Source organism: Xyrauchen texanus, chromosome 33 (assembly GCF_025860055.1).
Source record: "Xyrauchen texanus isolate HMW12.3.18 chromosome 33, RBS_HiC_50CHRs, whole genome shotgun sequence".
NCBI classification, from domain to species: domain Eukaryota; kingdom Metazoa; phylum Chordata; class Actinopteri; order Cypriniformes; family Catostomidae; genus Xyrauchen; species Xyrauchen texanus.
Genome location: NC_068308.1, coordinates 20,481,196 through 20,494,146, shown reverse-complemented (window position 1 = coordinate 20,494,146; position 12,951 = coordinate 20,481,196). Strand labels below are relative to the sequence as shown.

The 12,951-nt window shown below is 36.0% G+C and overlaps 1 protein-coding gene across 2 annotated transcripts in view; it reads right to left on the bottom strand.

Moving 5' to 3' along the window:
* Positions 1-12,951, bottom strand: part of LOC127626986 (carbonic anhydrase-related protein 10-like) — a 243,382-nt gene that overhangs the window by 137,237 nt on the left and 93,194 nt on the right. For both annotated transcript variants that reach the window (XR_007968514.1, XM_052103165.1), the window contains exon 3: positions 10,671-10,813. Coding sequence is in view for 1 of the 2 variants with exons in the window: in XM_052103165.1 (XP_051959125.1) it covers positions 10,671-10,813 (143 nt within the window). In the remaining variant the exon portion in view is untranslated. The remainder of the gene's footprint in view (positions 1-10,670; positions 10,814-12,951) is intronic.

The following is a 12,951-nucleotide window of genomic DNA, read 5'->3' as shown; positions in this document are numbered from 1 at the left end:
TACCTTTCCAGAAGAGGGCTGCGCCTTTACAGCTCGTACTTCGGATACTACAGCAACAACAATTCAGAACCAATATGACTGACAGCGTAAAAACCGGAGTTCAGCCATATATGTATGAATATATATACACACAGTATCTCACAAAAGTGAGTACACCCCTCACATTTTTGTAAATATTTGATTATATCTTTTCATGTGACAACACTGAAGAAATGACACTTTGCTACAATGTAAAGTAGTGAGGGTACAGCTTGTATAACAGTGTAAATTTGCTGTCCCCTCAAAATAACTCTACACACAGCCATTAATGTCTAAACTGCTGGCAACAAAAGTGAGTACACCCCTAAGTGAAAATGTCAAACGATCACATGTACATAAATATTCACAGTCTTTGCTCAATACTTTGTTGAAGAACCTTTGGCACCAATCACAGCCTCAAGTCTTTTTGTGTATGATGCTATAAGCTTGGCACACCTATTTTTGGTCAGTTTATCCCATTCTTCTTTGCAGGACCTCTCAAGCTCCATCAGGTTGGATGGGGAGCATCGGTGCACAGCCATTTTCAATACATTCCTGTCTCGGAGGTCTACAGACAATTCCTTGGATTTCATGGCTTGGGTTGTGCTCTGACATGCACTGTTAACTGTGGGACCTTATATAGACAGGCGTGTGCCTTTCCAAATCATGTCCAATCAACTGAATTTACCAAAGGTGGACTCCAATCAAGTTGTAGAATCTCAAGGATGATCAGTGGAAACAGGATCATCAGTGGAAACAGGATCAAAACAGGATTTTTTTTTTTTTTTAATACATTTGCAAAGATTTCAAACAAACTTCTTTCACGTTGACATTATGGGGTATTGTTGTTTGCAGAATTTTGAGGAAAATAATGAATTTAATAAATTTTGGAATAAGACCTAAAAAAATGTGGAAAAAGTGAAGCGCTATGAATACTTTCCGGATGCACTGTATATGTATATCTGTCTCCGTGAATACAATAAGAGACAATGGTAACTTTAGCTCAGTGTTAAATTTTGCATAGCCAAATTTCAAACATTAAAAGTAAACACGCTACTAAGATGGACAGAAAACGTGGACATATTCTTGAATGGAATACTATGTGGAATAGTGGTGTACCATAGAATTTTTTAGTCGTAAAAAGAGTGCCGTGACAGAAAAAAGGTTGGTAAACACTACTTTAGCTGCATTAGCCGTGGAATCAGCTAACAAGCACATTCGGAAAGGAGATTTGCAAACATTCACAAAATATAAAGTGTAATACTTGTAAAAAAATGAACATTCACAAAGCAGTCCAGTGTAAAATGATTAGCAAAAACATACACACATTTTTGTATGTTTTGGGGCACATTTACTTCAAAAACAAAACTTGTCCACTGTGTCTTCAGTGGCTTTGATGGTAGGAGTACATGAAGACTCTTATGTTCACTTTTGCAGCCAACAAGAGAACACTTATGACACTTACTAAGCTGAGACATTATTCTTCTCACTGTATATGCTCCAGCACGGAAAAAAATGGCGGACTGTGTGTTATCACTCAAGGGAGGATCTATGATAATAGGGTGGAGTCCTGGGCGAGGCCTGCTCTAAAGTGACGTCACTTTAAAGCAGAAACGAAAAGCATACATTTTGACACACTGTTTTTGATTAAAAGAAATAGAGGACTTTTAACATTGTAGGGTGGTTGTGTACACACACTGCCGACTCACATTTATGTACAAACACCATGTACAGTAAAAGTGAATTTTGCATAATAGGTCCCCTTTAAAAAAATAGGGAACACACAAATTGCATTTTGTTTTTTAGTTAGTAATGCCCTGATGAATCTATTTGACATAACAGATATTCCACAAGACAAAATAAAAACTAAACACAAATGATCCTGTTCAAAAATGTACATCCCCTAGATGCTTAATATGATGTGTTAAGCACCAAGGGCATGTGATAGTTAGGGTTGAAGCGGTATACTGGTTTCACGGTATACCACAGTTTGAAAATTTATGGTTATCATACCATGTACATTTGCTTATCTACAGTATTGAGAAAAAAATGCAACCGGACGGAGATTCTCACATGTACGTGCGCATCTTCTTTCCTTCTCGACTGTCTGTCAGACTCGTCAACTTGCGCCAGAGAAGTGAGGTGAGGGGGTCTGACAAAAGCTCACACAGCTGATGTTATTTTTCATTTAGTAGTTAATTTAACATGTAAACTAACATGCTTTAGTTATACACTCACCTAAAGGATTATTAGGAACACCTGTTCAATTTCTCATTAATGCAATTATCTAATCAACCAATCACATGGCAGTTGCTTCAATGCATTTAGGCGTGTTGTCCTGGTCAAGACAATCTCCTGAACTCCAAACTGAATGTCAGAATGGGAAAGAAAGGTGATTTAAGCAATTTTGAGCGTGGCATGGTTGTTGGTGCCAGACGGGCCAGTCTGAGTATTTCATAATCTGCTCAGTTACTGGGATTTTCACGCACGACCATTTCTAGGGTTTACCAACAATGGTGTGAAAAGGGAAAAACATCCAGTATGCAGCAGTCCTGTGGGCGAAAATGCCTTGTTGATGCTAGAGGTCAGAGGAGAATGGGCCGACTGATTCAAGCTGATAAAAGAGCAACTTTGCCTGAAATAACCACTCGTTACAACCGAGGTATGCAGCAAAGCATTTGTGAAGCCACAACACGCACAACCTTGAGGCGGATGGGCTACAACAGCAGAAGACCCCACCGGGTACCACTCATCTCCACTACAAATAGGAAAGAGAGGCTACAATTTGCAAGAGCTCACCAAAATTGGACAGTTGAAGACTGGAAAAATGTTGCCTGGTCTGATGAGTCTCGATTTCTGTTGAGACATTCAGATGGTAGAGTCAGAATTTGGCGTAAACAGAATGAGAACATGGATCCATCATGCCGTGTTACCACTGTGCAGGCTGGTGGTGGTGGTGTAATGGTGTGGGGGATGTTTTCTTGGCACACTTTAGGCCCCTTAGTGCCAATTGGGCATCGTTTAAATGCCACGGCCTACCTGAGCATTGTTTCTGTCCATCCCTTTATGGCCACCATGTACCCATCCTCTGATGGCTACTTCCAGCAGGATAATGCACCATGTCACAAAGCTCGAATCATTTCAAATTGGTTTCTTGAACATGACAATGAGTTCACTGTACTAAAATGGCCCCCACAGTCACCAGATCTCAACCCAATAGAGCATCTTTGGGATGTGGTGGAACGGGAGCTTCATGCCCTGGATGTGCATCCCACAAATCTCCATCAACTGCAAGATGCTATCCTATCAATATGGGCCAACATTTCTAAAGAATGCTTTCAGCACCTTGTTGAATCAATGCCACGTAGAATTAAGGCAGTTCTGAAGACGAAAGGGGGTCAAACACAGTATTAGTATGGTGTACCTAATAATCCTTTAGGTGAGTGTATAACATGTTATAGTTACATTATATTTTTTTATAATGTTTATAATTCTGTTTATTATAATTCTGTTTGCTTTCTTATTTATTCCATTTATTTTAATTTCCAAAGGGAGACTTTTTTTTTTTTTTACACATACTTCAATAAAATAAATGGTTTCTAGTTTCAATTATAATAAAGTGTTTGCTCAAAAATAAATAAATTAATAAAATAACCCTTCTGTTTTCACTTATAATACAAATTGTGTAATACCGTATACCGTGATATTTTCTGAGACAGTTATCATACCGTGAAAATCTCATACCTTTCCAACCCTAGTGATAGTTATTCATTAGTCGCTGCTTTGTCCTGAGAAGTGAAGCTGCCCAAAATATATTGTTTTATTATTTCTTTTCTTTTTTTATCTTGTACATTAACCATGAAGTGTAATAATCTTTAATGAATACTTCAATCTATCGTAGCTATCGTAGTGTTGGGATAGGATGTCTAGAATTTGAGTAGTACAGAAAATGAAGGCACACCGAAAATCTCAGCTTTAGTGGAGCACTCTGTCTTTGATGTGGGAATAGAGGACAGGAGACGGCTGCCCATGTTTCCTCTTACCCTGTGACCCATTTTCCTCCGACTCTCCTCTCTCATGCTACAGTGAAATTGCCTCACAACCCCTGGACCTCACAAAACATGATTGAATGTAATAATTTCCTAATCCTTTTTTAGCTCCTTGTTTATTATTTAAATGTATACACCCACACGGATGGACACTGCACAAACGTCAGCTTAGGTTGCATATATTCAGCTCATTGTGGTAGAGGCGTGCACGAATCAGAGTTTTCGAGCTCTCACGATGGAGTAGTGATTAAATCCCATGCCTTGACAAGCAAGAGGCAGCGGTGAGATAGCCGTAATTGCAGTCTTTGAGATATTCATGCGCAACCTTCTTTGTATACTACGGCAGCTAAGCAGGTTCAGCCAACACAAACTTGAGTCAAATTAATTTGAATCAGTCATTTGCTAAATAAATTCTCATATTCACAAAGCGTTTCACACTCAGCTATTAACATCTGTGTCTTTTGTGGTTATTACATTTACAATGAAAAACAAACCTGATTTTCATGTACACATGTGTATGTTTGGTAAACATAATTCTGCCAAGAAGGATATATTCCTGGATTTACATTCTTGTTGGTGTTGGAACAACATTACTTTACAGTAAATCAATCAGATTTCAAGGATAGGGAAAATGGTAGGGTACTAGGTTTAGGGCTATGTACACAATTCTTATCAGACTATCATTTCCATCGGATTTTAAGGGTAGGCCTAGTTTTATTAGAGCAAGTGTAAGGATTCGGGATAATTTCCTTTTCCTAAATTCTTTGACAAACATTATGTTAAAGACCATAAAAATGTCAAAAAAAAAAAAAAAAAAGAAACACATCAAAAACATTATTATTTGGCAAAATAAAATTTGTCACATTTTACAGCAATTTCCTTTTGCACAATAAATAAATAAAAAAAAAAAAACAAGGCTAAAAATGTAATTGCTGTTAAATATATATGTAGAAATTAAAGGAATATTTTAGGTTCAATTCATGTTAAGCTCAAATAGACACCATTTGTGGCATATTGTTAATTACTACAAATATTAACTTCAACTTTTCTCTCCTTTTAAATATAAAAAGCAAAAAACTGGGTTAAAGTGCGGCACTTACAAATGAAGGTGGATCCTTAACTGTTAAAATACTTGCGGTTTCAAAATTAGAGCTACAAGATGTAAACAACATGTGTGTTAGATTGAGCTTGAATATTTCTTTAACATTAACCAAGAGTTATGTATGCTGCAAAATTACTATTTATCATAAGAACTATTGCAACTCATTTATAATGCATACAACCACATCACAAAGAGTTAAAGGGAAAATGATATGCCATTGTTATTACTATTTGAATATGTTCCTTGAGGTTCACTTATAATATTAGTAAAGTTATATATTTGCAATATATTTGTAAAACATGATAATTTTCCACCCTCATTTTGAGCCTCTTTTAGAAATGCTCAGTTTTGGTGCTGCTTGACTCCATATTTTATGTGAATGTTCCCCCAGGGTTTGCCAACACAAGATGCTTGCTAAGGAAATGAAGTGTTTGTGCCTGTAAGCTGAATGTTCGACAGAGTTGCAGCATTAAAGCGGATACAAATTATCTTCTAGGAGCGATTTGGCATAACGTCTGTTGTTCATGCAATATAAACCACTAGCAACAAGGGTACAGAAACTATTTGCTTCATGAGTGCAAACATTTGCAAGAAACTGAAAATCATCAGTACAGGGCCAACATGAAATCATACGTGAAAGAAATGAGAGCTAGAAGGGCCAAAAATTTTAAATGACACTTTCAACAGCATGTTTCCCTGTAGATCACTACAGATGTCATCCCATGGCTCCATGTTTGCTGTTCCACCATGTTCTCAGGATAATTATACAGATTCAGTGCCGCTAGAAGGATGATCTCTCCACGTGGCATAAGAACTTCCCATCTGGCCATCCATGCATCTTCCATGTTAAATTATTTAAATCACCTTCACTCATTGGCCAGCTTACATTAAGAATGGCATCACTGTCCTGATCCTTGAACTCGGGTGAACAGATTATTATATAGACACTTTACACTGTACACTAGTGGTAGACCGATATGGGTTTTTTAATGGCCGAGGTCGATATCCAGAGAGCAGGGTGTCCGACAGGCCGATACAATGCTGATATATCACACAACAAAATATAGTAAATAACAAACATAAAAAAATTAAAAAAAACAATCTTTAGCACTAGATTTACCCATTTTCACACAAAACTAACAAATAATGCTCTATTTTAAATGGTAGATAGAGGTTTCATCAGATTTCTCTTTAGTCATCAAATTTTTGTAATTTACTTGCACATGAAGAAATTGTTCATATATTAGGAAGGAGGAAATAACAATACACACCGTAGTCCAGCTATGTCCACATTAGCAATCGCATTTTCTCAAAAAATACCCAATAAAACTAATTGTACATACAGTACACAGTGAATAAGACATTTATTTATAGCACACGTGATGAGCTTTCACCTTGGGCTGCATCCAAAAACATAGGCAGCTAACTTGCTCCCTTCCTGCCTAATCAGTTAATGGCTTAACTGACAGCTGTTATAAATGAAAGGAACTTTTTAGAAACAGTTTGAAAAGCACCTTATTTTCACCCTACCTCCGTCTACAGCCTCAGGAGGCAGCATTTTCCTGGTTTCAGACGCAGCCTTGAAGTTTCACTCACGTGCTAGTGCAGATCCAGCGTGAGCAGCGATCTCCTGACAGTTTAAACGGCATGGAAATTTCACTGTAAAGTGAACTTTGTGAATTACATCTGTTAAAATTAGATATCTGCACATTTGGTAGATGGTATATAATAGAAGTTTTATTGATATTTGCCTTTTTATCATTCGGCAAGAAGGGAACTGTTGAGGAGAGAGATTGAGAATGAAACAGAACTTCAACATTATGAGCTCAAACGTATCTGTCTCTGATATGCATACCATAAATGAGATTATGTTGCACACCGGTCTATTATTGTAGTAGCACAATGGCACGTAACAAGAAAATTCTCGCCGCCCTCAAGAAACAAATCGGCCAAATGGAAAAATTAATTAAAGAAGTCAGAACGGCAATATATTGGTTGACTACTATACTGTATAACTGACAATTTTGTCATCCCTTACATTAGTTACTAATTTACAAAAATACACCCTGAGAGCAAATTATTTAATTAAAGAAAAGGAGAAAAGACAAAGAATCTGGTGTTCATTTACATTTATTCAGCACCGTGAATCTTTTTCTTTTTTGGTGCTCTGTATGTCATGCATTCCCCAATTCAAACATATATGTTTAACCACAGCTTGTGCTACACCTGTGATGTCTATTGTGCTATTGTTTTTAAACTGAAGAAGTAGTTATGTAGTGCACTTCAGATGCTGGCTCTATAATTGCCAAAAATATGTTTATGAATCTGAAGAATCTGGCATACACACATTTCTATGTGCCAATCCACTTTATTTCACAGCTCATCTAAGTCTAAATTCAAAGCAGGGGATGGTTTAAAGCTGACTGATAACCATCAGTTTATACAGCCAACAAATATTACGCTGATATATTTTTCAAACTGTCAACTACTCAAGCTAATGAAATCGCAATGTCAAGGCTGTTTCACTGAGTAATCTAATATGATATTCACATAACTGAATAAAATCTGTGTGTAGATCGTAGCTGTCATATCATTGTTCCACTCTGCGCATGAATATGTCCTGTTCTATCACAACTGACAAAGGAAGGACACGTGCTGTAGTATGCTATGTACTACAACTAGTCTATGTTAAATGGCAGTTATCTTATATCTGCAGTACCCCAAAGCTAATGACACTGTGGGAAAAAGAGATGTTTTTCATATTTACATATTTTAATATTCATGTCTCAAATTCTGCACTTTGCTAATATGTGAATTCAATAAGGGATAAGATACTGTCATCTTCTTCCCATGTAAAAGCGATTAAATACATTAAAAGCTCTTCAAGTAATTGCAGCTCATTTACAGCAGAGCAAATATTCAATTACTACAAACAATTTAATAATTGTGATTCCCTCAATCCAAAGCACATAAACGTGATGCATGTCTGCTTTTGATTAATTGTTTTTTTTATTCAGAGGTCATTTTAATTTCCTTTAACTATTAATTAAACCATTTATCATGCTGTGGAAAAGCTGCCAATATACACTCCACTCTGACAGAAGCTCTCAAGATGCATATTTTGGTATTCTGTGGATTCAGACATCAGCTCCCCACCAAGGACTACAATTCAGCACTACTGTATATGCAATGATGTTGGCATATTTATGTGGAAAAACAGACATGTTCCAGGAAATCAATAAACAGGAAGTGCATTATAAAATGTCTCAATGATCTGAAACAGCTAAAAGCTGAACCGCTGATAAGTTCAAATCTTGTGCAGCTCCATAATCCAAACAGGATGTTAAAGATTGAAGAACATTAGTCTGTTTTAAATGCTGAGTAACGAAGAAATTTAACCCCATGATGTAATGATTTACAGACCAACAATGGAATTGTAACAAACAACATACTGTATGTTGTTACAACTCAATTAGAGTTAAGTATAAATATATGCCACTATAAACAGCAATTAATCTTTAAACAAAACGTTATTGTTTAGTATGAACTCCTTTCAATATTAAATGCAATTCATGATGCATTTGAAGAGAGAACTTACTAACAAACAAAACATCCCACCCTCTCAAACACTTGAACAACATTTATGAAAAAATGGTGGCACATGTACTGTATGCGGTTCAAAAGTCAGAAAAACATAATGCTTCTGTTGTGCATTTTTTTAATGTAATATAATTACCTGTATATCAAAAGATACCTGCATGGCGGTTTGAGTGACATTTTTAACAGAAAAAGTTATATGAATAGCAGAACTTCTAAGAATCCCTAAGAATATTGCTATAATGGTGTATTGCAAGAAAGCAGTGTTCCCATTTACATGCACGTGTTTCCAGTTACATCATATTTTGTGTTCTCTCAGGCCTTATAAACTTAATATAACATCTATTTGGCTTCTTGATGGTGAGGAGGCTTTTCAGACAGACAGACGCATAAGTGAGATGATCCGATGTGCAGGGAAGTAGGCTATAACAGGGAGCGTGTTATTTACTTGGATAGTATATTTTGAATAAATTGTCTGAACGGTCATGTAATTTAGCATGCAAGCACGACACCGAACTGATGCATAGCATGAGAAGCGGAATGCCCATCTGTGTTTGTTTATGGTGCGAGCATCCGCCACTGACTTGGCAACATCTACACAACGGACGGCACGAACATTATTTGTCAGCTAAAATTGGAATGTTCAGCGAAAATTGTTAATTACAAACAGGAGCGATAGCTTATGTATACGAGGTATAATGCCATTTGGTTGTCGAATGAATGGGTTTAGAAAGGTTTATACATCAAAGCGACAATGCACTCTCTCACTGCATGTGCTCACACTAAATTCAACAAGTGCTCAACTCGCTGCTTGACAACTGCACATGATAGAGAGGGAGAGATTTACTTGCGCATCTTCTGTAATTACAGTTTGATACAAAAACAAGTTTATTGATGTGATTTGTTCATCTGTATCTATTGGTTTAATAATTTGCAGCTGCACTGTAAAATGAATACAAGTGTGCAGGACTTTCCCAAGCAATGAATGTGGAACTTGCGGGAATTATTAAAATCGTGCGCTATACTCGCAATCCCACGGCGAATATCAGGCCCTGATGTGTTTATCTGGTCTATTCACGCACATGCACACTCTTAAAAAACCTGTTACAACACTGCTTATGCATTTACATGAAAACATAAGCCACATTCTCCAAGAGAAACCTGGGTGTGTTAAACCACTTTCTCTTAATCCATTAAACGGAATAAGGAAATTGCCGTTCTTGTTTACAAGAATGCTTCAGAATGCCACTTACAGCAAGAACCATGGAATAACAATTTCTTAAGTGCAGGAAAACGTGGTCATTGGCAGCATGTACTCGAGCTGCCATGGACCCCACAAGTTTTTCCAAAACCTGATGATCCCTCTTATCTAAGCATGATTTGAGAAGGTTCTCAAAGAATATCTTGTATGCTTTGTAAGAATTTAACATAGTTTAATTAATTGTATTGCTACATTGATCATTTCATTACATTTAATTAGTGACTGAGTACAGAATCTTAAAAATGTTAAAAACTTTTTTTATTTACATTGAAAAAATCCAAGATTTCCAATGTGACTTTTGGACTTCACTGTACATATTTAAAGACACCATAAACTACGAGTTTGGTGTTCTTGACTTTTAAAAACCTGACTGCTGAGTAAATGACTATGTAGAAGCAGTAGTGAAAGCTATGAATAACTTTACAAATAGTTCAATTCAACTAAGCATTATACTTACCTCTCCTTAAACATTCTGCATCTAGCAAAACCACTAACCTTATGGGATGCATTTCCCCATGTTTTCACTGAAGTAGCATTTTCACAGCTAATCACAGCACTTTGAAACTGGAAACAATGTCGTTTACCAAGCAACTCGGCGCACTGATACTGCAGCAATGCAGACATCATATAAGACATGGCTTACCTTTCGCCCGCCAGTGTTGAGCCTTAGCGGTGTCAGAAAGGGATCGAAAATCATATGGCTGGTCTCTATGTTGACTGGAGACTGTCTCTTACCCACAGAACACAGATTCCAGGCAGAATTTACAAGCCCCCAGAAAGATGGCACTGCAACAAGGGAAAGTACATGCAATGAAGACATATACCTATAAAGTCAATCAATTCTTCTCTGATCTTATTGGAGTACAGTAACTGCATTACAAAAAAAATTGTTTTGGTAATGTAAATTATACTGAGTGAGAAACTTTTAGAAAAACTATGACAGTATATTCCAGTAAACTTACACTTACTTTAAAGCCAATGTATGTTTTACAAGAAAATAAAAAAAACAATAATTATAGGGATGTCAAAAATATCTGTATTTTCGTACCAAGTCGACACTAAAAATAAATAAATAAATAAATAAATAAGGATACCATTGATCCAGTAGTATCGGTAGTACCGAGCATCAAGTCAATTCGGTTCCAGGGCACTGTCTGACGCACACGACTACGGCTGGGCGATACATCGAATGCCCACGATATAATCGTGATGATTTTGCTGACTATGTAAAATTCAACAATATTGTGTGCCTTTTATTTGGCCATTAAGTTTCATAGAGTGCCTCGGTAGACTAATTCAACGATCCATCAGGGCTGTGTGTTTAATCAAAGGCTGCGATTAAAGACAAATTATGTCTGTATGTGCTTCATGTGATGCGAATGAACCTGCGACGCGCTGATCTGTGCACGCGCGGGGGCGGCTGCTGTTTTTAGCGTAGTTCACCTGCATTGTGAAAGCATTCGAGCTATTCCAAACATTAGCAACCACTTTAATGTTATTATACAAATCTACACATGGGAACAGTAAAACAGAGTTTGACAGCGGTTCACAAGATGTGAAACTCATAAAAGTCAAACAAAAATTGCACTTTCTGTTTCATAATAAAAGCTCCTGGTGAAGGTGAAATAAAAACGACTGCACATGCAGTTTCAAAATAAACACCCCAGGACATAAATATATAAATTTATTTTTAACAAATCTTATCCTGAAAATAATATTTCAGTATTATATTATGATAAAAAAAAAACTTGAAAATGTTCCACAGTAATAATTTAGTACTATGCAATATACTTTGTAGTATTTTTTTCCACACCTTGTTCATTTAAAAATATTTTTGTAAAAATATATGAAGGTAAATTCGATTTTTATTAAGCGTCCATATATGATTGTATCCCAAATATAGTAAAGTACAAAGATGCAAATCAATGAAAATTATTACATTTTACACTTCAAAAATTGTGGGAAACCAGCCTTCATCATTTTAAAATATATTTTTATTTAATGCCTTTGAAATAGTAATTCTACATGGGTACAATGGTTGTTTAGAAGAAATAATGGTTCCTCTGATTTAATTAAAAAAACAATTTTTAAAAACTATGCTATTTCAGAGCAAAAACATAATTATCTAAATATACATATTGAATATCATCAATTTGCTGAAAAATAATGAGATATCATTTTTAAAATCACACTATTAGTGTTGAAAATCTCAACCTTGTCAGAACAAGCTGCCAATAGCTGAGCTCTACTAAATAATGCATATTCTTTGATTCAGCAAATTCATTCAAAATTGATTAATTTGATGCATGCACTGGAATAAACTGAATAAAAAAATAAATGTATGTAATCCCAAAAGGACAAAAATGTTTCCTTGTTTCTTTTCACTTTTTTATGTATATTATGTATTTTCTGATGATATATTTTTTAAATGCAATTAAATATAATAATATATATTCTAGAGGCTATTTTGAATTTATGTTGTCATAAATAGGAAACAAGTAGAATTATGAGTTAGGGTAAAAGGTCACCCATGGTGGTTTAATGTAACAGCATGAATGGTTAAAAATCTTTACACTCTAGTGAATGTCATGTATCAAAGGGTTAATACTTTACTAAAGGAGGAATGGAGACTGACTAAAGCACTGCACACAAAATAAGCACTTGAGTCTTCACAGCTAAGATTATGTGCTCTAGTACGAAGTGAAACCACACAAAAACTAACAGTGAATTTTTCATCACTTTCAGACTCTTTATAGTTTTACATAAGAGAGTCAGAGCTACAGGAACCTTATATTATTTGAATAACTTCATTTAACATTGGAGTTCCAGCAGCCCATGACATTTCAAGCAATTTTGAAGATTTACACAAAGTGCTCTCGTTGGCATTTTCATGTGGAGGCTGAGCTGGATTACAGTGATGCGCT